Source organism: Piliocolobus tephrosceles, chromosome 1 (genome assembly GCF_002776525.5).
Source record: "Piliocolobus tephrosceles isolate RC106 chromosome 1, ASM277652v3, whole genome shotgun sequence".
Lineage (NCBI taxonomy): Eukaryota > Metazoa > Chordata > Mammalia > Primates > Cercopithecidae > Piliocolobus > Piliocolobus tephrosceles.
Window position 1 is genome coordinate 32,617,785 of NC_045434.1, and position 26,689 is coordinate 32,644,473.

The following is a 26,689-nucleotide window of genomic DNA, read 5'->3' on the forward strand; positions in this document are numbered from 1 at the left end:
CTTTTTTCTTTTTTTCATTTTAAGTCTAACAACTAAAAATTAATAAACTTTTAAGTAAGAACAGGCAACTAACATTTGTAACTTTAATTAATTTATTTTTTAACATTTGTAACTTTTAGTAATTAGTACACCTAGTACAATTTAATTTGCAGCCTTATCCGGACAACCTGTCAGATTACAGACATTTTTTGAGCACTGATTTTTAATCACTAACATTTAACCCCTTTTAGGAATCTTATAAAAGCTATAAACTCTCTTCCTAGTAAAACACCCGCAAGGAAATGAAAAACTTTTTCATATGATTTCAATTGGTAAAAAATGCCCTGAAGATCCCTGTGGAGTAAGTGTTCCATGAATCTCAAGTTAAAAATTTTTACTAGAGAAATCAAAGAGCCCTAAAGAACTGTAACGTGTAATCAAATGGTGTAACTGCTAATCTAATGTCCACATTTGATTTAAGAAGGGGCTTAAGAAAAAATGGTTTAGTTCCAGAAAATAAACCACATCAACTAACTCATCACCAGTTTAAAGTGTGAGAATTACCATCTATTCTATTTATTCATTTTACTATCATTATTAATACAGCAGTGAGAAGTGTGCTAATTCAGGCAAACACTTAAAAACTACAGTTATATATTACGAAATGTGAGTGCCTCTGCATTGATTCTTTCATTTTACATGTAGGTTATGTTTGTCCAATAAAAACTTCAGAGCAATGTTCCGAAGAAAAAAAAGAAAGTATTAGTCTACCGTTTTTTAAATCTATAATCTTTCAAAATAGTAACTGATTAGTACAGAAGTTCTTTACTAGAGGGACATGACAGATATTATTAAGATGCAATATAAACTAAAATGTAGTAACATTCTATTAACCTGTGGCAGCAAAAAGTCTACCTGAACACTTGCTGACAATGTAACAGTGCCAAAGTTAATGTAAAAAAGAATGCAAGCTGAGCATGGTGGCACACATTTGTAATTCCAGCTACTTAGGTAGCTGAGGAATGAGAATTGCTCCAGCACAGGAGCTCAAGAGCAGCCTGGGTAACATAGACTCATCTCAAAGAATAAAAATCTTAAAAAAAAATATAGTAATTACAGAAACAGTACAGTAAGAGTGAAATAACAGCATGAAAACAAGAGGTTCGAAATATATTTTAGTGAGATTTTTTTTACAAATAAATATTTTTTTCCCTTATCACTGCTATTTGTAAAATATTCATATGTTAGAACCATAGTCCTTAAGGGCTACTGTAATTTGTTCAATAAGGATTCCTAAAAATAGTGACACAAAATTCAGTATCTCTTAGAAAATTTCCTTTAGGAAACTTTTTGTCCTATCTTCTCAATATCAAGAAAGTTTGTAGACTGAGGTGAGTTATGCTGAACTGGTAGAGGGGTTCTTTCCTTAGGATTAAGTAACATCCTAGAATTGGAGGTAATCATTCCATTTGTAAATCAGTCCAAGAGCTGAATTAAGAGGTTAATAATGAAAACCAGAGTTTCTCAGACAGCATTTTGGTGAATCTGGCATGCATGGGGTAAAATTAGGTTTAACTTATTAATGTATATATATTGTAGTCTTACTGTAAGCATAAATGGTCTTACAAATGGCCACTGAGCAATAGCAATCTAGTATACAATGCCTTCAAATTAGAGAAGATGAAAATGAGACTCAGACATGTTAACTGACTTACCTAAAATCAAAAAAGCTAATTAACGGCTATAAACCTAGAGTTCTCATCCCTCTAATAAGTGTAGATCCTGTTAACCTCAAACGTATCTCTCAGATTCTTGGATCAAAGTAAAAACGCTGTAAGCAGTCCCTCTCTACTGCAGTCTACTCTATGCACTGTCTGCACTATTTTGGTTTTGTTTTGTTTCCTTTCTTTTTTACTACTGGCAAGCTGTGATATTTTTGTTTTTCAAAAATGTAAACTAAAAAAAACACACAACAAAAATTGATGTCAATTAATCTGTTTAAAGTTCTTCAGAGTTGCACAGGTAAGGTTAAAGATGCTTAACACAGTCTAGAATGATCCCTAAAAATCTCTCTCCCTAATCTATTTCCAGCTGGTGGAGATAATCTCACCAGTCCAATCACATCCTAGCAGCCTCTAAACAACACTGCATTTTTTCAGATTCTCAACTCTTTGCACATGCTGTTTCTTCTGACTAGAAACATCTGAAATAGATTTGAATAATGCAAGCAAAATTCAATGCAAAATAGGAGGATGGGGTGCAGGTTACAATTTTAATTTCTCAATTTTTACCCATTAATTTATTAGTAGTAGTAGCTACTATTTATTGAAAGCTTAATATGTGCAAATGTTCCATATGAATAATCTCATTTATCTCCTAACAACTCTTCGAGGTATTTTAATTAGTGGTATTACCTTACTTCAGAAATGAGAAAGTAGACTCAGACAGGGTAAGGAATATGCCCAAGGTTTCACAGCTAGTGACAGAACCAGGGTTTATACCCAGATCTGAGCTACATGCAACTATCAATACATATACATGAATTATCTCTCTTTATGCCATCCTCCTCTCTCCCTTCCCTACAACCAATGCTAGCATAGTAAGATAAACTGGAAGTTTAATTTTCTGGAAAGTAAAATAACAATATATATCAAGAGCTGAAAACGTTTAAATACTTTAATCTAGTGCTTTTTTCCCCAACTTATAAGATTTTATATCACAAATATAATAAGATAAAAGGGGGAAAACAACCGGCCCCCAAATATTGCAAACTTAGAAATGAGAAAAATTAGAAGCAGCCTAAATGTTTAACAAATAGTAATTGATAATATATTTAAATTCTACTAAAATTACGAAGTAAGGTTAGAAAATGCTATAGTTACATGTATGAAGTTAGATACAAAAAATATACCTACATTGTAAAACTATTTTTTTAAAAATGTAAGTTGACTGGAAGGACAAATATCAACATTAACTACAGTTCTGTATAGGAGGTAGAATTACAGGCCAATTTTCTCTATTATTTATTTTCTAACAGTTCTCTATTAGTGGGGAAAAATGTAATACTCTGAAGCACAGATGATGCAGAGATTAAAAAAAAAAAGACATTGGGTTTCCTGAATGAGATGTAACTACAGTTAGAGGGTCTAAATGCTAAAGATGTTTCTGCTTGGTTGGACATTACTGTATGTATGTATGTATGAAGAAAGTTTGTGGTAATTTTGATTTGACTCTTCTGATACATAACTTTTATAATTTAGTTAAGCATTATAAGATGAAACTGAGCCAGGTGTGATAACTCACACTTGTAATCCCAGCACTTTGGGAGGCCGAGGTGGGAGTTTGAGAGTCCAGGGGTTTGAGAAGCACCTGGGCAGCATAGCAAGACTCATCTTTAAAAAAAAAAAAAAAAAATCAGCCAGGTGCGGTGGTGCATGCCTGTGATTCCAGCTATTTGAGAGGCTGTGATGGGCGAATCACTTGAACCTGCGTGGTCAAGGCTGCACTGCACTACAGCCTGGGTGACAGACCAAGACCCTCTCCCCCTCAAAAAAAAGAAAAGAAAAGAAAAGAAAGGCCCACAAAGAAAATCCCCCAAAATTGCGTAATTCAAATGCAATTCATGTAAAGAACCAAAATTTCATACTCATTTAAAAAAAATAATTGACAGCTGTCAGTAAGAAACATGACACCTAAAGGGCAGGTAGATCTTTTCCTAAGGATTTATTCACACCTATTCAGAGCCAACAGTTTCATTCTTAGTAACTTTGGTTGATGCAAATCTCTATATCTAAAATATATAGGATATATAAAAGCTTCTAAGTTGCCTATACTTCTGATACATTTCATTTGATAGGATAAATATACCTTTAAACAATTTACTAATATTATCCCCCGCCCCAAAACCTTCCCCACTCCCATCACCATTAGTTATATTAGATGTGTGAGTTTGGAGTTAATATGGCATTTAAACAAAGACTAAAAAAAAACCAAAAGCCAGAACCCACAACCATTCTGAAGTTATTACTGTTGAAAAATGACCCTTTTCTCTCTCTCTTTTTTTTTTGGTGGGGGGGACAGGGTTTCACACTCTGTCACCCAGGCTGCAGTGCAGTGCCACAATCTCGGCTCACTGCAATCTCTGCCTCCCGGGTTCAAGCGATTCTCATATCTCAGCCATATCAGTAGCTGGGATTATAAGCATGCGCCAATACGCCAGGCTTCTTTTCATATTTTTAGTAGAGACAGGGTTTTGCATGTTGGTTAGGCTAGTCTTGAAATCCTAGCCTCAAGTGATCCACCTGCCTCGACCTCCGAAACTGCTGGGATTACAGGTGTGAGTCACTGCACCTGGCCAACCCTTTGCTCTATATTCCTAAAATAATGATTTGGAAGGACAAAATGAAAAGGAAACAAAAGTATGTAACACCATGAATTTAATGTATAAAGGACAATCATGCACTGGATAAAATAAATGGTTTTCTTCATTCTAAGATGACTGGGAACCTGTTTTAACATAGTAGATACTCTGATGGAGAATGTAAAGTCTACATGATAATTGGGCTTTCCCTACCAGTAAGAACAGTGAGATCTCCATAAGGGATCTTAGAATTTGTTTTGCTATCAATGACATAGCATGCATTCTATTAGTAAAGGGAAAATCAGTTGTCAGATCTCAAAAATCCAGTAAAATGTAAAATATGTAGAATTAGAAGGTCTCAATCCTTTACAAAACAAAAAACTTTGAGGAAATAAGAATACTGGTAATAAACAGGGACTCTTATTGAACTCTGAAGTAGCAAGGCTAATTTGTTAATTGGGAAAGGTACAACTATTTTATTCTGTTCAGAATATAAAACTATTCTTAAATGCAAATACCCACATAAGTCTCTACAATAATTACTCTTTTATTTTTTTGAGACAGAGTCTCACTCTGTCGCCCAGGCTGGAGTGTGATGGTGCAATCTCGGCTCACTGCAACCTCTACCTCCCAGGTTCAAGTGATTCTCCTGCCTCAGCCTCTTAAGTAGCTGGGAATACAGGCGTGCACCACCATGCCTGCCTAATTATTGTATTTTTAATAGAGACATGGTTTTACCCTGTTGGGTAGGCTGGTCTCAAACTCCTGGCCTCAAGTGATCCTCCCACCTCAGTTTCCCAAAGTGCTAGAATTACAAGGTTGAGCCACTGTGCCCGGCCTCATTTATTCCTTCTTATTAGTTGATATTTTGGTTCAATTTGCACCACCATAGTCCTCTATTAGTACAAACATTAAGGATGATCATGGGAATACAGATTTGGCTGGTTAGCAAAAAATGATAAGGGCATATCAGTATTAGTTGTGAAACTTAAATTATCCTTGGCTGCTACAAAAAATAATTATATACATTCAGTTACATATTCCAAATCTGACAAAAATATTTAGATAGTTTGCAATGAAATAAGACATTTAACTTCATATTTATCAGGTGGTAACACTACCAATAAGTTCCATGAGGACTTTTTTTGAAAGTTGTACATGTCTTCTTAGCAATTAAAAGATAAACTCTTGTATCTCCTAAAACAAACAACATTTGGAATGCTGTGAGAGAAATAAAAAACACTTAAAGCAAAATCAACTATTAGTACTTGTTTTCTCCCAATCTCTGGAAATCAGCTTACAAAGATATGTTTGGTGAGTCATGGAGTCACTGCTTCAGATATTTAGGATTTAAAACAATAAATTATCAAAAAGGAACTGAATCTTGAAGTAGGATTTACTTTCTATACAATCCATTCCCTAAAGCTTTCTACTTTTATCAGAGAACAAAAGATCCTGAAGATAAATAAAAGTATGACCAACTGCTTATTTAATTCTCTACAATGTGTAAAGACTTTATCATTTAAACCAAAAGATTTAGATTCATTTTCTGCCCTCATATTCATCTTTTAGTTGGCGATCACAATTCAAATAAAGAATCTGTATTTTCACCCCACTAAACTGCTTATCTACAGTTTAAAAAAAGACTAATGCAAACAGGCACAAAGGCTTCTTTACAGCAATTATAACAGACTGGCTTTTCTTCAATCTACATAATCAAATTATTCTAGTGTTCAGCAGTGATAACCTTTTTATTTTCCTGGGAATAGCTGATGTCAACCCTGATAGCTTTATTTGGGAAACAGGTGAATAAAATAGAATTTAAGAATAAGAAATAAAAAAGGCAAAAACCCTATAAAGATCACATCAATATAGGAGAGTGTCATGAGAACAACAGTGGTTATATGTGAGACTGTAGAAGTAAAATACAAAAAAAAAAAGTTTCTTTTCTCCAGATAGGACATTTTAAAATTAGTAAAAACACTTTTTTCTTAAGCAACTGCCATCCATTTTCTCAGCCAAAAATACATATTTTTGCTTAGTTAATTCTGCTTTCAGTATTTATTAAATCCATTTTATTCAATTTAGAAAATCATGTTTTTCCATTACATACACTTCAGCATATTAAACCAATTCAAATAGTATTCATCAAAAGCTTTTAACTAAAGGAAATAATATCCAATATTCACTTTCCTTCTTTCTACCATTACTATGAAGATTTGGTGGGATTACCAAAAGATAAACATTAGAAACCAAACTCAAATCCCTTCCCATCTCAAAATATTTTGGATACTTTTGGCATGGTGAGATTATAACAAAAATTACTGTTAGGTTAATGGCATTAATTCATAATACACTCTCAAATTAATATTATTTCTTTTCTTCCCTTAAAAAAGGCAGACTGAAACCAAAAACAGCAAGTAGCTTAAAAATTGGCATCAATTCTATGCTTCAAGATTGGCATACACAGAACACTCTTTTTAAAAAAAGATTAAATGAGGAAGAAAAGTTAAGAATCATTCTAATATAGGTCAAACTCTATTACAGAAATATAAAAATGATAATTAAGAATTTAAAATGTCAACTAGCAGACCCCATAAATCATATTTTGTTGATTTTATTATAATGTTCACCATAAAGTATCTAATGCAACAAATGTTTTCCCAGAGGCTGTCCACACAGTAGTGGACATTAAGGTTAAAGAAAATGTATACTTCATATAATTTACTTAGAGAAAAAAATTACTAGGGTTGCCTCAGTTTTCCACCACCTTATTTCCTTCCTTTTCTACTTCCCTACCCCACTCTATTCCATATACTGAGGGAAGAGTGGGGCACTGAGGAGGAGATGGGAGTCTTCCTGAAGTCAGGGTCCATGCTCAGAATCTTCTTTCCTTCTACTCCCAAGATAGACAAAAGTTCATTCAAATTGGCCCTCTTCCAGTCAGGGAAATTTTCTAAAGGGTTATAAACAATCCAGTCAGAGGAAAGAATAAAAGAAAGGAAAGATAAAAGGAAGAAGAGAAACAGAGTTGAAGGAAGGAAGAAAGAAAAAGAAGAAGTTTCTATGTTGTCTTCTCGCCATTCACTGAAGAATTTAAGATAAGAAATATCTTTACAAGTGTGGTAAGTTAGTATTTTTTAGGAGTAGCATTTTTTGACTAATACAAATAAAAAAGAACATATCTTACTTTTTTGGATTTGTTTCCTCCTGAGGTAGGTGAGGGATTAGCAAAATCTAACAGACATTAGGTATTTATAATTACAACTGTTTCTGCTAGCAGATGCTTAAGAACCATTTTGGTTTCTTGGTTAGGATGTATAACAAACTTTTTCCCAGTGGTAACATTTGTTCCCAAACATGATTGTTCATATACTTTCCCAAGGAGACCCGGTGAGCTTTTCAAAATACAGATCTATACCCTCCTTCTTCCTCCCCCAAAATATGTTTTCATGGGTCTAAAAATAGAATTGCTTTGTTAAGTGTTTTTGAAAGAGCCCAAGGGTTTTCTGATTATCAGTTTTGAGAACTATTGGTATAAATAAATGTTATTACAGACATCTTTTGCACGTTAATGAAAGCAGACTGGAATACAGTATTTCACGGCTTCTCAAATGTGCTTTACTTTTCTAGTTTACTGAAATCTGATGTTTTACACACCCCCAAAAAAAGTTACTAAGAAGGAAAGGATTCCTGTCTTAGATAAAACTTACATAAATTTGGAAAGTAGATATGTCTTCAAAAAAAAAAAAAAAAAAGACTGAGTTGTGAAATGTCATAATGTGATGGAGAAGGGAAGGGAGAACATAATATAAATCTAATAAAAATATTAAGCCAATAATAAATACGCCTACTTCCTTGTAGTTGCACACATTTAAAAATTTTTGTTGCTTTCGAAAATAGGCAAAATGAGCTGAAAATTATATCCCAAGGGGCAAAATGGTAATTTTGAAGTAATTATACATGTACATACGAATGGTTCATGTCAGCAAAACTGCTTTTCTTAAATGGCAATTGATTATTACCATTTAGTTTCAAGTGAGCCTATTAGAAGTATCTCCCAACTCCACTACAGCATTTCTTTAGTTCCAATTAATTACCATTTAATTATGCAACAAAAAAGATAAAGGTCAAGCTTGAAGGGTTCTATCATTCATTACAAAAATTACATATTAATTATGCATTATGTACAAACATGCTGTGTAATGCTATGGGTAATTAAAAATATAATACTAAGAGCACACATGTATCGCTCTTGCTGTGTATCAGGAACTGTTCCAAACGTTTTACGTGCATTACCACATTTTAGCATTATAACAACCCTAGAAGATAAAGCACAGTGTGGTTAAGGAACTTCAGCAAGGTCACACAGCTGATAAGTGGAGAATCTGAGAGATTTCAACCTGGGTAGCCTGGCTCTGCTCTTACTCAAAATACTATGATGTCTTTTTTTGAGGAGTTTGCAGGTTACATGAATGCAAATACAGTAGAAGACAGTATATTAATTCATTCAGCGAGTACTTTTAAAGGCCAAGAATCAGGAGAAATTTAGGTAAGCAAAATATGTGCTTAAGAACACAAAGTTTTAGTTCAATGCTTCAGAACAGTATTTCATCATATAACAAAAAAGTTTTGTTAGAAGTAAGAATAGAGAGAATAAAATTTAATGATATAACTGAAAACAAAGGTGCATAGTTATAAATCTCCACAGAAAGTATTATAGCATAGTTGATGGGTTCCCAAGCCAAGTTTTGCTGCACTTGGTTTCAGAGAGGGAAATTAGGAAATCTGTTATCCTGATCCCTGCCTCCCCCAACCCTAGAGCTACAGAAACTTTTAATATGATTCCTGGTGTCTCAAACCACAACAGAAAATGTCCACCCTAATGACCACTGCTTTTTTTCCAGAGGATAGAGTGTACTTTTTGGGGTCACTTCTGAAGAGCTAAAGGAGTAATACGTACTTTGCAAGTACTGCCTTTTACTATTAGCTATCCACTTAGGATTGGTGAGTAGGTAAGTATGTATGATATGGTTCAGAGCTGACAAAACAATCGGGTATCTGCAGCCTCAGCAGAAGTTACTATTGACTCAAGGTCTACCCCCAACAAAAGATATTGTGTCCCTTTACACAAGCATCATCACATAGGAACAAATATATTCATTTGTATACTTAAAACACTTCATATTTCATTCCAGTAGTTTCAGATAAGAGTCATGTCACAGATTCACAGATATAGAACATATATAAGTTCCTTCACCTAACTCCAGTCTCTAGATAAATCAATGTTAATAAAAAAGGTAAGACTTTCATCTAGAATCTTTCTCTTTCTGTGTAAGCATATCCTTTAAGGTTTTCTTTAGTTTAGGTTTGCTGATTGAAAATTTTTCAGGTTTATTTATTTTAAAATGTCTTTATTTTACCACTGTCTAGAGATTTTCACTGGACATAGAATTCTAGGTTTGCAAATGTTTTCCTTCCCACACTATCTTGTTTCACTGTCTGTTGGCTTCCACTATTTCACTGAGAAGTTGGCTGTCAGTCTGACAATATTTTCTCTCTGCCTTCTTTCAAGAATCTCTCTGGGGAGGCCAGGGAGGAAGAAAAAAGAATCTCTCTGGGGGAAAAGACAGTCTCTTCAATAAATGGTGTTGGGAAAACTGGATATCCATATGCAGAAGAATGAAGCTGAATATCTCACACCATACACAACAATCAACTCAAAATGAGTACAGGCTTAAACATAAGACTGAAAACTGTAAAACTACTAGAAAACACAAGGTAAAAGCTCCATAATGGTCTGAAAAATTTTTTGGCTACAATCGCAAAAGCAAAAATAGACAAGCATGAATGCATCAAACTATCAATATAAAGCTTCCTCACAACAAAGGAAGAGAGTGAAAAGACAACATATGATTGGGAGAAAATACTTGCAAACTATCTATCAGTTAGGGGGTTAACCAAAATGTATAAGAAACTCCAACACCCAAACGGCAAGAAAACAAATAACCCACTTAAACAGTGAGCAAAGAATCTGAATAAACATTTCTCAAAAACAGATATACAAATAACAAACAGGTATATGAAAAAATGCTCAATATCATTAATTATCAGGGAAGTTTAAATTAAAACCACAATGAGATATCACCTCATACCAGGTAGAATTTCTACCATCAAAAAGACAAATGACACCTGTGAAATGGGGTGTGTTAAAAAAAGATGAAAGATAACAAAGCGTTGGCAAGAATTTGGAGAAAAGGGAACTCTTGTAACATTGTTGGTGGGAATGTAAATCAGTACAGCTTTTATGAAAAATAATATGGAGGTCCTCAGATGCTAAACACAGAATGGCAACATGACCTAGCAATCACACTTCTGGGCACTGAATCCCCCTTCAATTTCAAAAGAGTTAAAATTAGGACACTGAAAAAAACATGTGCACTCTATTATTCATTGCATTATTCACAACAGCAAAGATACGAAATCAACCTAAGTGCCCATCAACAAATAAATGGATCAGAAAACATGGTATACAGCTGACGCTGGAAAAACACAAGTTTGAACTATGAGGAACCACTTATATGCAAATTTTCTTCCTCTTCTGCCACTCCAGAGAAAGACCAACCCCACCTCTTTCTCCTCCTTCTCAGTCTACTCAATGTGAAGATGAGGATGAAGACCTTTAAGATTCACTTCATTTAATGAACAGTAACTACATTTCCTCTTATGATTTTAATAATATTTTATTTTCTCTAGCTTATGTGGGTTGTTTATGTTATTGGTAAGATTTTCAGTCAACAGCAGGCTATGAGTAGTTAAGCTTTTGGGTCAGGGAATCAAATTATACCTGAATTTTCAACTGAGTGGAGGGTCAGTGCCCCTCGTCTCCACGTTGTTCAAGGTTAAACTGTATGTAATAGAATACTATTCAGCTTTACATGAACCTGGAGGACATTATGCTAAGTAAAATAAATCACATACAGAAAGAAACACTGCATGATCTCATTTATATGTGGAATATTAAAAAATTGAACTAGAGAAATGGAGAATAGAATGGTAGTTACCAGAGGTGGGGGATGGGAGTGGGAGGATGCCAAGATGTTGGTCCAAGGCTACAAAGTTTCAGCTAATTAGACAACAGTAAATTTTTGAGATGTACTGCATAGCAGAGTGACTGTAGCTAACAAAAATGTAGTGGATATTTCAATCTTATTAAAAGAATAAGATTTTAAATGTTCCCACTACAAAAAAAAAGCATGTGAGATGACAGATATTCTCATTAGTTTGACTTAATCATTCCATAATGTACATGTGTATGAAAACACCACACTGTACCACACAAACACTTACAATTATTATTTGTCAAAAAGAAAAACTGATGGCTTAAAGGAATGAAAACGACTCCTCTGATATGGTTTGGTTGTGTCCCCACCCAAATCTCAACTTGAATTCCCATATGTTGTGGAAGGGACCCGGTGGGAAGTAAATGAATTACAGGAGCAGGTCTTTCCCAAACTGTTCTTGTGATAGTGAATAAGTCTCATGAGATCTGATGGTTTTAAAAAGGGGAGATTCCCTGCAAAAACCTTCTTCTCTTTTCTGCTGTCATGTGAGACGTGCCCTTCACCTTCCACCATGATTGTGAAGCCTCCCAAGCCACATGGAACTGTGAGTCCAATAAACCTCTTTCTTTTGTAAATTACCCAGTCTTGACTATATCTTTATGAGCAGTGTGAAAATGGACTGATACAGAAAATTGGTACCAGAAGTGGGGGTGCTGCTGAAAAGATACCCCAAAATGTGGAAGTGACTTTGGAACTGGTTAACAGGCATAGGTTGGAACCGTTTAGAGAGCTCCGAAGACCGGAAAACATGGGAAAATTTGGAACTCCCTAGAGACTTGTTCAATGGCTTTGACCAAAATGCTGATACTGATATGGACATGAAATCCAGGCTGAGGTGGTCTCAGATGGAGATGAGGAACTTGCTGGGAAAGGGAGCAAAACAGACTCTTGTTATGTTTTAGCAAAGAGACTGGTGGCATTTTGCCCCTGCCCTAGAGATTTGTGGAACTCTGTCTTTGAAAGAGATCATTTAGGGTATCTGATAGAAATTTCTAAGCAACAAAGCATACAAGAAGTGACTTGGATGCTGTTAAAGGCATTCAGTTTAATAAGGGAAATGGAGCATTAAAGTTTGAAAAATTTGCAGCCTGACAATGCAACAAAAAAGAAAATCCCATTTTCTGGGGAGAAATTCAAGCTGGCTGCAGAAATTTGCATAAGTAACAAGGAGCCGAATGTTTATCCCCAAGAGCATGGGGAAAATGTCTCCAGGATATGTCAGAGGTCTTCAGAGCAGCCCCTCCCATCACAGGCCCAGAGACCTAGGAGGAAAAAGTGGTTTCCTGGGCCAGGTCCAGTGTTCGTATGCTGTGTGCAGACTAGGGACATGGTGTCCTGTGTCCCAGCTGCTCCAGCCATGACTAAAAGGGGCCAACATAGAACCCGGGCCATGGTTTCAGAGGGTGCAAGCCCCAAGTCTTGGCAGCTTCCATGTGGTGGTGTGCCTGCGTGTGCACAGAAATCAAGAATTGAGGTTTGGAAACCTCTGCCTAGGTTTCAGAAGATGTATGGAAATGCCTGGCTGACCAGGCAGAAGTTTGCTGCAGGGGTGGGGTCCTCATGGAGAACCTCTGCTACAGCAGTACAGAAGGGAAATGTAGGGTGGGAGCCCTCACACAGAGTCCCTACTGGGGCACCACCTAGGTGAGCTGTGAGAAGAGGGCCACCATCCACCAGACCCCAAAATGGTAGATCCACTGAAAGCTTGCATTGTTCACCTGGAAAAGCCACAGACAATGCCAGCCCGTGAAAGCAGCCACGAGGGAAGCTGTACCCTGCAAAGCCACAGTGGTGGAGCTGTCCAAGACTATGGGAACCCACCTCTTGCATCAGCGTGACCTGGGTGTGAGACATGGAGTCAAAGGAGCTCATTTTGGAACTTTAAAGATTTGACTGCCCCATTGGATTTTGGACTTGCATAGGGCCTGTAGCTTTGTTTTGGCCAACTTCTCCCATTTGGAATGGCTGTATTTACCCAATGCCTGTATTCTCTTTGTATCTAGGAATTAAATAATTTGCTGATGATTTTACAGGCTCATAGGCAGAAGGGACTTGGTTGGTCTCAGATGAGATGTTGGACTTTGGACGTCTGAGTTAATGCTCAAATGAGTTAAGACCTTGGGAGACTGTTGGGAAGGCATGATTAGGTTTGAAATGTGAGGACATGAAATTTGGAAGGGGCCAGGAGCAGAATGATATTTTCATTCTAAAAATAGTTTCCAGTTCTCAGTTAAAATTTTCAATCTTGTCTTTCGTCTTGTAAGCATAGCTACTTTCAAGCTGTCTGATAACTCCAATATTTAGAGCTGCTGTGACTGTTTCTACAGTCTGTAGCTGAGGCTGGTTTAATTCATGCTGTCTTATCTTTTACTATGTCTGTTTATTTTTTATTGTGCCCTAGTTATTGTAGTTACAAAACTGAAAAAAAAAAAGCACTTAGATGATCTTATCTTTTTTCAGAGAGGATTTAAGTTTGCATCCTGTGGATATTAGCAATCAAGGGTCACCTCAATTCAATTTCAGAGACTGATACGAAGTTCAGATGCAATCTCTACGAAGGCTTATCTTCTGGTTTCCCCTATAATATACCCCTGTGGGGACTTAAAAAAAGTAGTCACTCACACAATGTCAGGCACTGAGCTCTAGTCCCTGCAACCCTGTGAAGCTAGTATAAGTGCTTTTACCCACGCCACCAAAACTGACAAATGCTCACAGGGGAAAAGCAGATTCAAAAGCCAGGGTCACAATCCAAATCCAGTAATTGTGTCTTGTCTTGTTTGCTTTCCAATGCTTTCAAACAGGTTCTTGTTTTTAAAATACTTATATTTGGTCCTACTTTTCTAATTTTACTTGGAGGAAAGGTTGGTCCAAATTACCTAGTCTGTCAATTAGCAAATTTTAAGACAGCAATAGAATATATCTAATTAAAGTGAAACTATACCTGAAACTTGGATTCTTAAATTACGTATCAAGTCAGAATTTTGTCAGAATTTTATTTTGTCAAAAATAAACCCAACTAAGCACCTAAAAAGCTATTTTAAAAATACAAACAACTCATGTTTATATAAATCAAGATAGTAACAAGAATTTTTTTTATATAACTTACGAAAAACCTTATACTTTAAAACATAAGTGAAAAGTTTGAGGCAACTTCTCTTCATACAACCCAGTAGTATAACTTTCTCATCAATAAACTAAATATGCTTAAATATTCATATATAAATGTATTTTGCAGAAAGCAATTCTACTTTGAAATAGTATTTAATTAGAGGACCATATAGGCCACTCTCCTTTACCTGCACCAATTCTTTTTCTCCCTATTAAAATACTAGCTCAGCTTAATGTTTATCAAGCATATACTGCACATAATCAATAAAGAGACAGAATGTGTATTCTGGAGGATTTTCCAGTCTTACAGAAGAGATATGAAGAGACAATATGGTAATGGTTATAACTGAGATATGCACTAGATGCTATGGGTCACAGAGGGACACGATGACACCATGACATTGCTCTATTACTGTGCATTTCAGTCACTACCTAAAATGCCTATTGTCTTTGGTGACACATTACAAAGTTTTAAAAATAGTACATATCACACACCGATTTATATTTTAAAATTTAATCAAACCCTGTGTATACATAATGCATAATATGAGATCCCAAGGTGAAAAAACTGATATGAAAACTTACCCCATCTGGTAGTGCCCTCCAGCACACAGCACTAACAAATTCATTTGTATCATCTTCTTTTCGGTCTTTGTCCAGAACACTTTTGACTGTATCAAACTTAAAAGTTAACAAAGTCTTAGAAAGTCCTTTATAGTACAGGTAGAGAGAGTTATTCTCACTTCCTGAAAACAAATAATAATAATAATAATATTTTAGAATAGGAAAACTCGGAATTAGGACATCACATTCTAATAGTAATTATCACCCAAAGTTTTAGCTCAAAGATCTTTTATGGTCAAATTTGAAAGGCTAGATTACAGGACTCATTAGAAATCATGTAAGAAAAGGATTCTTGGACAAAAGCTATACTTTACTAATCTAAAGAAACAATCAATGTTAAATGATACAACAATATTGATACTTCTGAGGCTAAAATTACCCTATAAAAATCATTTATATAGGTTGGTACAAAAGTAATCGTGGGTTTTGTCATTACTTTCAACTTCTGCACCAAGCTAATAGTCTATAGTAGAACCAGATATATGTTATTATAGCAAGAATCTGAAATTATATTTAGAAAGATTTCCACTTAGAGAGGTAAAAGAAAGTGGCAACACTTACATAGGCAGATTTTAATAGCCTACACAATTTATTTCCATTTCTCAGTATAGCAATTATTTGATTAATGGTCTATGAACTGTATTTTTGAGCCATCTATTAAGATAGGATAATTGTTCCAGATACTTGCTTTGGCAGTCTCATACATATGTGGAGAAAGTCAACTTTGCTGAATAAAGGCCAAGTCATTTAAAAGTATGATCAAAGCTCATATATTCAGGCATTAGATATATCAGAGCATTTGAATAATATCAAATTTGATTTTTCTATTTCTTATTTAAATTTGTATAAATTATCAACAATAAAAGTCCTAGAATAACAGATCAATACTATGCAAATAGATTACTTCATGGAGAGAACAGCAGATAAGGGAAAATGAGTATCAAGCTTAAGAAGACACATAATGTCTCCAAAATTGGAAATATTACTAACAGAACTTAACCTTTTCTGTCTCCTACGCAGTATCTAAAGAACTATGTTATAATGGAGAACAACTACAAAACAGTTAAAAATCAGGTGTTCAGGTATTTGAGGTGTTCAGGGTTTGTACACAATAAAAAAGGGAAGGACTAATGCTCTTCTAGTACAACACAAGGACAATCAATAATGCTGGGGCATCACGTCTATTATACTATCTTCTGAATGCACAGACAATTTCTTGACTTAATATTTAGTCTATTTCCCTTGAGTTCAATTTCAGTAACAAATACCTGTTAAAAAGTTCCTGGAAACAATGATTTCACTTACCACAAGCTATATAATCTCCATTGGAAGCCAGGCCTACAAAGTTTTTTTCATTGATATGACCCTTGAAGGAACGTAGGCAGTACGGTTTCCCTACATTCCACAGTTTTAGCTGACTGTCTGTAGAGCTGAGGAAAAGTACAAAGAGTAAGAACATATTTAAAATTTCTTGACACGAAACTCATCACTACTAATTAGAGGCAATGCAGTTTGCTGGTTAAGAATGCAGTCTCTGGAGCCAGACTGAGTTAAAATGTTCATCTGTCAGCCAGGCATGCTGGCTCACGCTTATATTCCCAGCACTTGAGGTCAGGAGTTCGAGACCAGCCTGGCCAACACGGCTAAACTGTCTCTACTCAAAATACAAAAATTAGCCAGGAGTGGTAGCACGTGCCTGTAGTCCCAGCTACTTGGGAGGCTGAGGCAGGAGAATCACCTGAACCTGGGAGGCAGAGGCTGCAGTGAGCCAAGATCACGCCACTGCACTCCAGCCTGGGTGACAGAGCGAGACTCTGTGCCAAAAAAAAAAAAAAAAAGTTTTCTTTTCAACATATTTAAAATCACCATGAAATCACAGAGAAATGAACATGTCAGTGTAAAAGCCAACCAAGTAATATTTAAAACCAAAAATAATTCTACTACTATACTGCAAGTAGATAAAATATACAATAATACATTAGTTGACTTTAATAAAAAAAAACTTCTCATTATATTGCATCGACTATGTTGTTTATCTCTTTTTAAGAAGCAATAGCTAAAATCCAATCTGAAGTTCAAATGCAATTAAACACAGGAGGATGAGATAAGGGGGGAGGGTATATAAAAAACTAGTATCTTCAGGATTGTATCCACAATTTACATATAGAAGAGCACAATACAGACCAGAATCCACACTATTTTAATTGGACAAGATAAAAAAAAAATACTATTTAAGAAAAAGCACGTATACTCCAATATTATAGTTTACATACTTCCTCAGTGACATTACAAACTGGTAGGTGTAAGTACAGAGCTCTGTATTAACCTTAACCTCTGAAGAGAGTAATACTCACGCAGAGACAATTTCCTCACCACTCACAAACTTTGCGTAAGAGACTGCTTTACGGTGTCCTTTGAATACCATGATTGGCTGTTTAGTGTTACGAAGATCATAATAGTGGACACAGTGATCTAAAACAAAACAAAATTAGATAAATGTAGTAAACATGGAAATGAAAAGCAAAGTTAATTTTAACTGGTTTTTGTTTTTTTCATTAAAAGTTTCACATAGAATGTCTAATCTCTAATAGCCAGAAAACAATGGAAAAGGAATTCTTTTCAAAAATAAGACTGGCTCTAGAAAGAGAGTATTAAGGGGTCAAAATAATTGGAAACTTAAAAATCAATCTATGTTTTAGTGGCGTCATTAAAAAATGTTAATATAAACATTATGGGACATCTGTATAAACATAATGCTATATAATCTTATTTCCCACATTTGCTTTAAAAAATTATTTAGATATATTTTGTATACAATGCATACGCTCAAAATATTGCACGCAATTCAATGATCTTTACTACATTTAACCAGCAGTTCAACCATTACTATAAATCAGTTTTATAATATTTCTGCACTCCAATAAGATCACTCATTTGGCATCCACCATCATAGGCAATCTCTATTCCTGTCTGTTTCTATCACTAATTTCTATGATAATCTTTATTATTTCCTTCCTTCTGCTTGTCTTCAGTTAGCTTTGTTACTCTTCTTAAAGACAGACACTTAAGGATACACAATTCTCTATAAACATTGCTTTGGCTGACACCACAAATTGTGATATGATGTGTTTCCATTTTCATTCAGTTTAAAATCCTTTTACATTTCCTTTGTTATTTCTTCTTGACTAATGGGATATTTAGTAATGTGTCATGTAATTTCCAAATACTTGCAGATGTCTCAAAGTAACTATTGTTGATTTTTAATTTAATTCCATTTTGGTCAGAAAACTGTTTTGTACGTCTCCAATCATTTTAAATTTATTGACTTTTTTTCAGTCTTAAATATGGTCTCCCCTGGAGACTGTTTAAAGCTTGAGAAGAATGTGTGTTCTTCTACTGTTGGGTGAAGTGATCTCTGGATGTTTGTTATGTCAGGTTGACAATGTTATTCAAGCCTTCTATAACTTTGCTGATTTTCTGTCCAGTTTTTCTATGAAATATCAAAAGTGGAGTATTTTTCAACAACTTCAGTAAAATTATCTACTTTTCCTTTAAATACTGTAGATTTTCTTTTCATGTATCTACAAAAAGTTTGTTTTTAGGCGTGTTGATAATTGATGTATCTTTTCACTATTCATCCTTTTACCATTATAAAATGTCTTTGTTTCTAGTACCTGTTTCTACTCTAAGTATTTTCTGTTTGACCTAAATATAGCCATTCTACCATTTTTGTTGATTACTACTTACATGGTGTATCTTTTTTCATCCTGTTACTTTAACCTATTTGTGTCTGTGAATCTAAAGTCTATCTCTTGTAGACAGCATAAAGTTGGATTCTAATTTTTTTTGTAAACCCATTCTGCCAATCCCTGAATGTTACAATGTTCAACATACTTACATTCAATATATTAATAGGTTGCACATCTGAAATCCAAAAATCCCAAATCCTTGCTTTTGGAGTGCCAACATGACAATCAAAGTTCCAAATGCTTCATTGGAGCATTTCAGATTTTGGATTTGAGATGCTGAACAGGAAGTACAATAATGCATACTTAACAATGGAGATACATTCTGAGAAATGTATCATTCAGCAATTTTGTCATTGTGTGAGCACACAGTGTACTTACACAAACCTAGATGGTACACACTACTACACACTTAGGTTATATGGAATAGCCTATTGCGCTCCTAGGCTATACACCTATGTATCACGTTACTGTACTGAATGCTGTAGGCAACTGTAACAATGGTAAATATTTATATGTCTAAATATAGAAAAGCTACAGTAAAAATACAATATACAAGGTAAAAAATGGTACACACCTATACAGGGGATTTACCATGAATGGAGTTTGCAGGACTGAAAATTGTTTTGGGTGAGTTAGTGGTAAATGAACATGAAGGTCTAAAACATTAACAGTATACCTAGGCTACACTAAATTTACTATAAAAAAGTGTTCTTCCATCAGTAAAAAACCTTACCTTACTGTAATTTTTTAACTTTATAAACTTAATTTTTTAAGCTTTTTGATTCTTGTAATAACACTTAGCTTAAAACACACATACATTGTACAGCTGTACAAAAGTATTTCCTTTTTATATATCCTTATTTAAAAAATTAAAACAGAAAAAGCTTTTTAACCTTTTTTGTTAAAACCTAAGAAACAGAAAATTAGCCTAGGTCTACACAGGATCAGGATAACCAATATCACTGTTTTCACCTCCACATTTTGTTCCACTGGAAAGTATTCAAGGGTAATAATATGCATAGAGTTGTCATCTTCTCTGATAACAATGCCTTTTTCTGGAATGTCTCCTGAAGGGCCTGAGGTTATTATATTGTAACTTAAAAAAACAAGTGTAAGAAATACACTCTATAATAATGGTAAAAAGTAAATAATAAACAAGTATATAGTTGTTTATTATCTTTATCAAGTATTATGTAGTATATGTAATTGTATGTGCTAGACTTTTTGAACATGTTTTATTTTTAATTTTTGTGAGTATATGGTTGGTATATACACTGACATGGAACATGAGATGTTTTGATACAGGCATGCAAAGCTTAATAATCACATCATGGAGAATGGGGTATCTACCTCAAGCATTTATCCTTTGTGTTACAATTTAATTATACACTTTGTTATTTTAAAATGGACAATTAAATTATTATTGACTACAGTCACCTTGTTATGCTATCAAATGCTAGGTCTTACTCATTCTGTGAAATTTTTGTAGCCATTAACCACCTCCACCTCCCCCAACAGTCTAACTACCCTTCCCAGACTCTGGTAACTATCCTTCTACTCTCTATGCCCATGAGTTCAACTGTTTTCATTTTTAGGTCCCACAAATAAGTTAGAACCTGTGATGTTTGTCTTTCTATGCCAGGCTTATTTCACTTTACATAATGATCTCCAGTTCCATCCATGTTGTTGCAAATGACAGAATCTCATCCTTTTTTTTTTTTTTTTTTTAATGGCTGAATGGTATTCCATTGTGTATATGTACCACATTTCCCTTATGCAATCATCTGTTGATGGATACATATTTTACTTCCAAATCTTTTCTACTGTCAACAGTGCTGCAAAAAACATGGGAATGCAGACAGCTCTTTCATACATAAGTTCCTTTCTTTTGGGTATATACCCAGCAGTGCGATTGCTGGGTAATATGGTAGCTCTAGTTTTAATTTTTTAGGAACCTCCAAACCATTCTTCAGAGTGGTTGTACCAATTTACATTCCCACCAACACTGTACAAGGGTTCTCTTTCTCCACATCCTCACCGGCACTGGTTTACTGCCTAATTTTTAGATAAGTCATTTTAACTGGGATGAGATAATATCTCATTGTAGCTGTGATTTGCATTTCTGATGATCAATGATGTTGAACACTTTTAAATATACCAGTTTGCTATTTACACATCTTCTTTTGAGAAATGTCTATTCAAATCTTTTACCCATTTTTAAATGGATTATTAGATTTTTTTTCCTACAGAATTGTCTGTGCTCTTTATATATTCTGGTGATTAATCACTTGTCAGATGAGTAGTTTGCAAATATTTTCTCCCATTCTGTGGGTCGTCTCCACACTTTGTTGACTGTTTCCTTTGCTGTGCAGAGAAGTTTCTTAACTTGATATGATCCCATTTGTCCATTTTTGCTTTGGCTGCTTGTGGGGTATTACTCAAGAAATTTTTGCTCAGATCAAAGTACTGGAGATTTCCCCCAGTGTTTTCTTGTAGTCGTTTTGTAGTTTGAAGTCTTAGATTTAAATCTTTAATCCACTTTGATTTGATTTTCATATATGGTGACAGACAGAGGTCTAGTTCCATTCTTCTGCAAATGGATATCCAGTTTTCCCTTTGGCATTTATTGAAAAGACTGTCTTTTCTCCAGTGTATGTTCTTGGCAACTTTGTCAAAAGTTGAGTTCACTGTAGGTGTGCTATACTTTTATTTAACTGGTAGCATAGAATTATTTACACTATTATCACTGCAAACATGTGAGTAATGTCTGCACTATGAAGTTATAATGGCTATGACAACGTTAGAAGTTTAAAATTTTTCACCTCCATTTTAATCTTATGGGACCACTGTCATATATGCAGTCTCTCATTGATTGAAATGGCATTATACCTTGTATGACTCTACAATGTAAATATTCCAAAATAAAAACAAATTGAAATCCAAAACACTTCTGGTCCTCGGCATTTTGGAAAAAGGGTTCTCAACCTGTATATGGTAGAATTTTTACCTGCAATGTTGCTATGTTTTTTTTACGTTATTTGCTCTTTTATGCCTCCATTATTACCTTACTTTGTGTTATACAGATATTTTCTAGTGTATCATTTTAGGTTTTAGTAAATTTTAGAAGTTATTTTTCATAGTGGTTTTTCTGGGGATTACAATTGGCATGTTAAATTAAAATAACCTAGTTCAGATGATCACTAATTTAATTTCAATACTGTAACAAAATTCTGCTGCAATATAGCTCCAGCTCCTTTTCCCCTCATCCTTTGAAACATTATGGCCATACATACTACATCTTTCTATGTTATATATTCATCAATAGTTTTAGAATTACTATTTTAGTCAATTGTCTTTCAACCCTTTTCCAGTTTAGAAAAAAGAAAGTGCAGTTTGCTGCCAAAATTCATTTAATTTTACATAAACACTCTCTTCAAGGCTGCTGCAAATCTGACTGAATTTTAGTGTGAAAATAAAATATAAAACTGTTCTTGGGAGTCATTTCTAAAGAGAACTAACATCAGAATTGTCTGAATCATCAGAATCATCTATTTCAAAAAAATTAGATTCATCAAATGAACCTCTGGCAAGCATTTGAGTACAATGTTAATATCACGCATAAGAATGTTATGTTTTCTAGGATTTGACATTTTCAGTGACTGAGTATAGTAATTCTCTGCCAAATTTTCTCGATTTTCATTTGTGTAAATGGAAATACCACTACTAAAAACAGAATGCTATAGATAGAATGATGTCTGTTGTTTCCAAAGTTGATATACTAGAGTGATGTAAAAATAATAATAAAAGCGAGATACTCTGTGACAAAGTTATCTCAAGGTAAACAACTGCAGCCGCAAGTGCCGCCAGCAAGTATTCTCAGGGCAAATGAGTAAAGGGTTAAATCAGAATAAAAATTCTTTACAAAAAATTCATCTAAACTATCTTTTTTATATACCGATATGATTATCTCAACCAGTTCTCCTTAGTACTTTGTGGACTTACATTACAGTCTAGTATCCCCTTATTTCGGCCTGCAGAACTCTCTCTACTATTTCTTATAGGGTAGGTCTCCTGACAAAGAACTCACTCAATTTATCTGGGAATATCTTAATTTCCCCTTCATTTTTGATGAATAGTTTTGCTGAATATGAAATTCTTTATTGACAATCCTTTCTTTTCAATACTTTAAACATATCCTACTGCCTGCTGGCAGTCATGATTTCTGATGAGAAATCATCAGAAATGTTAACGTTAATTTTAATGAGGATCCCTGGTACTTGCTGAGTGACTTTTTGATTGCTGTTTCCAGGATTCTCTCCCTGCCTTTCAAGAGTTTCACTATGATGAGTTGAGGTGTACATCTTACCTGTTTGCGGTTTACTGAGCTTTTTGGATGTGTGGACTGATGTTTTCCATCCAATTTGGGAAAATACTGGCCATCATTTCTTCAAATATTTTCTACCTCTTTCTTTCTCTCTCCTCATCTTTTGGAAATCTACAAATGTTGGCATAGTTGATGATGTCTCTAGGTTTCTGAAGTTCATTTTTTCTTTCATTCTTTTTTCTTTGTATTCTTTACAATGGATAATCACAACTGACCTATCTCCAAGTTTACTGATTCTTTCTTTTGACAGGTCAAATTTTCTCATGAACCTCTCTAATGAATTTTTCATGTTTAGTTATGATACTTTTAACAACAGAATTTTTATTTGTTTTTATTTTTGTTAATATTCTCATTTGATAAAGTATATTTGTCATATTTTTCCTTTAACTCTTTGTGGTTTAATTACCTTTTTGAACATATTTGTAATAGGTAATTTAAAGTCTCTGTTTAATAAGCCCTATAGCTAGGATAATTTCTACTAAGAAGTTTTCTTGTGTATACTTTTTTTATTGAAAAGCAGACATTTTGGAAAATATTATGTGGCAATTGTGGACTCAGTTCTTCCTCTTGGTTTTCTTCTAGCTCAGCTTTTTGCTGTTGGTGGTGTTGCTGTTTGTGGTTTAATGACTTCCCTGGGACTAAATCTGTTCAGCCTATAATTCCTACTGCGTGGAGCCACTGGACATCTTTAACGAGTTTATTTTTGTTTTTATTTTTAAGTCCAGCTGAGTAGTTGTTGTTCCTGGGTCAGCAACACTTAGTAGTAACAAGATGTCCTTGTCTTCTACCCTTTGCCAAGGGGATTTGTGTGTATGTTGGGGAATGTTTTCAAAGCTTAAATCTGCCTTACCCTTCACTTCCTGCTTACACAGAGCCTCATGGTCAACCAGAGGTGAAGACTGGGGCTCTGTGCAGTTTTTCCTGGCTATGCACACTACACCTGGCACATGTGCATAGCATTCTACAACTAGGTACATGTCAGAGCTTCCTGACCCTCACCTGTGGCTGTTTTGTTGTCCAGATCTTTGTTTTCAATTTTTGGCTGTGTCCTTGATTGCCCAACTGGAAATAAGAGTCTGACACAGCTGTGATACTGCATCTGATTATTTTCAGCAATACTGTGGGTATGGACACATATTTTTCCATGGAGATTTTCAGTTGGGTCAAAGAGTAACAATATTCTAATATTTCACAATCAAAAACATTTTAATAAGTAATTTCTCAAGTTATTTCATAAGGTGAGAATAATTTGATATTATAAAAATAACATAGTACTGTATAATAATATACTAACATATTCTCAAGTGAATACAAAAGGCGTGTAATATGTGAAAGATGAAGGCGTATAAGTAAAGGTTAAATTATGTCACTGTGTACTGCACAAAAGTATCACAGTAGCTAAAAACTGCATATCGCACGAAGGTTTTTACAGGAGTTATCAAATGACAGATATTTCTACAGATGTGACAACTTCAAAAGAAACTGTATTGGAGTACTCAGAACCAGTTTGGTATGTTGAGTGGTGACTTATTTTCAGCAAACTATATACCAGTTAATCTGATTATTGTTGTTATTATACCATCATATTGTTATTTTGAATTTTCTTGATTTTATATATTTTATTGCATTTATTAATAATTAGAATTTGTTCTGAGTTATAGTTACTTAGACAGGGGCATATGAAGATGGTCTACAGCTTTACATTTGTATATATATTGTAAGAACATTATGATGTTAAGTTATAAGTTTTGGTTACTTGGGGGTGGAGTCCACAATAATTTTCTTTCCTTTATAAAGGAGGGTGTGTCTTTATATTTCTGAAGTATTGCCATAATTGAAAAAGTATGCTTAATAATGAGGAGTTAGGCTATAGTCCATTTCTGTTTTTTCTTTTCCCCTTTTAGCTTTTAAAAAAAAATCCAATCTGCAAAGAAGTTGAAAGAACAGCACAATGAAAAACCTTGCACAATTTATTCTAGACTCACCAACTGTAAATGTTCACCATATTTGCTTTACCCACACCCCAAACACACACCGCCTCTTGTCTCTCTCTCTCTCTCTCTGCCCCCTATACCTCTGAACCACTTTAAGTTTCAAACATCAGGATATTTGACTTTTAAAAACTTCAGCCTCTACCTTCTACAAACAAAACCTTTCCTATGTACACGATATCATTATATCACACTCAAGAAAATTAATATTGATATAATATACAATGCATCCTATATTCAGATATCTCCCAACTGTTTAAAAAAGAGCCTGAATATTTATTAAGTTTTTAGTAATGGGTCACTCATTATATTTAGTGTCCATGTCTCTGGCATATTATATAAAACATTTCATAATATTGTTATATTTGAAGCATGCAGGACAGCTGTTGTCTAAATGTTTTCTTATTATTATGTTCAAATTAAATGTTTTTGGCACAAATACTATAAACATGGTCCTTTCTACCACATCAAAAGAGGAGGCACATGTTTGTTCCAATAGTGATGCTAAATTTGATTACTTAAATGACCTTCTGGCCTTTTCAGTATAAAGGGAATCTGTCTCTTTTATTTCAATTGTTAAGCCAAATGATGCTACTTCCACGGCCATTAAGAAGAAAACAAATACATTTTATTTTTTACACAGCTACATGTCAAATGTCAGCAAATAACCAAGTAACAAAAACTGTACAAATACTTTCTTTAAGCCAACAAGATTAATTAATACCTGATTCTTCATAGCAAATCAATGCTAGATGACAAGGTGATGTCAATAATATCACCATTTATAGAAATAAAACTATCAATGTCAACATTTCCTCAGTGGTGATAGGAGCCTGGGGACAGATTAAAGTACATTTTAAAGGCTGATTTTTAATTGTGGGGAATAGTGAAAACAGAACTTTAATCCTTCTTAATATTCCCCTTTAAACATGCTTTCTAATTGAAACAGATTTTAATTTACCTCAGTTTTAGTTGATATCTCAAAGTTTTCATTGGTGTGAAAAACAAAATAATGTGGTGGCAATAATTCAAAACCTATACTTTATAAAATTAGAATCATGCTGTCCAGTACAGTAGTCACTAGCCACATGTGGTTATTTAAGTTATATAAAATTAAAGTAAAACTTAATTTCTCAGTAAAACCAGTTATATTTCAAGTGCTCAGCAGCCAAATGTAGCTAGAACTATTACTGCAGTTCTATTTGACAGTTTTGGTAGAAAATAACTAAACCAATTAATAATCTACAAATATGTATGGTGTAGTAAGTAGAAATTTCATTTCTGTTAAAGGGAAGAGAGTAACCGAAATAGAATAATAAACTCTGAATACTTAAGATGGTTATGTTCACATTCACTAATTATGTGAGTTA

The 26,689-nt window shown here is 34.3% G+C and overlaps 1 protein-coding gene across 7 annotated transcripts in view; it reads right to left on the reverse strand.

Annotated features, from left to right (window-relative positions):
- COP1 (COP1 E3 ubiquitin ligase) overlaps positions 1-26,689 on the reverse strand; it is a 264,958-nt gene that overhangs the window by 38,221 nt on the left and 200,048 nt on the right. For all 7 annotated transcript variants that reach the window (XM_023207226.1, XM_023207224.3, XM_023207222.1 and 4 more), the window contains 3 exons: positions 17,550-17,667; positions 16,501-16,625; positions 15,157-15,317 (listed from right to left, as the gene is read on the reverse strand). In XM_023207226.1, coding sequence (XP_023062994.1) covers positions 15,157-15,317; positions 16,501-16,625; positions 17,550-17,667 — 404 coding nt within the window. The remainder of the gene's footprint in view (positions 1-15,156; positions 15,318-16,500; positions 16,626-17,549; positions 17,668-26,689) is intronic.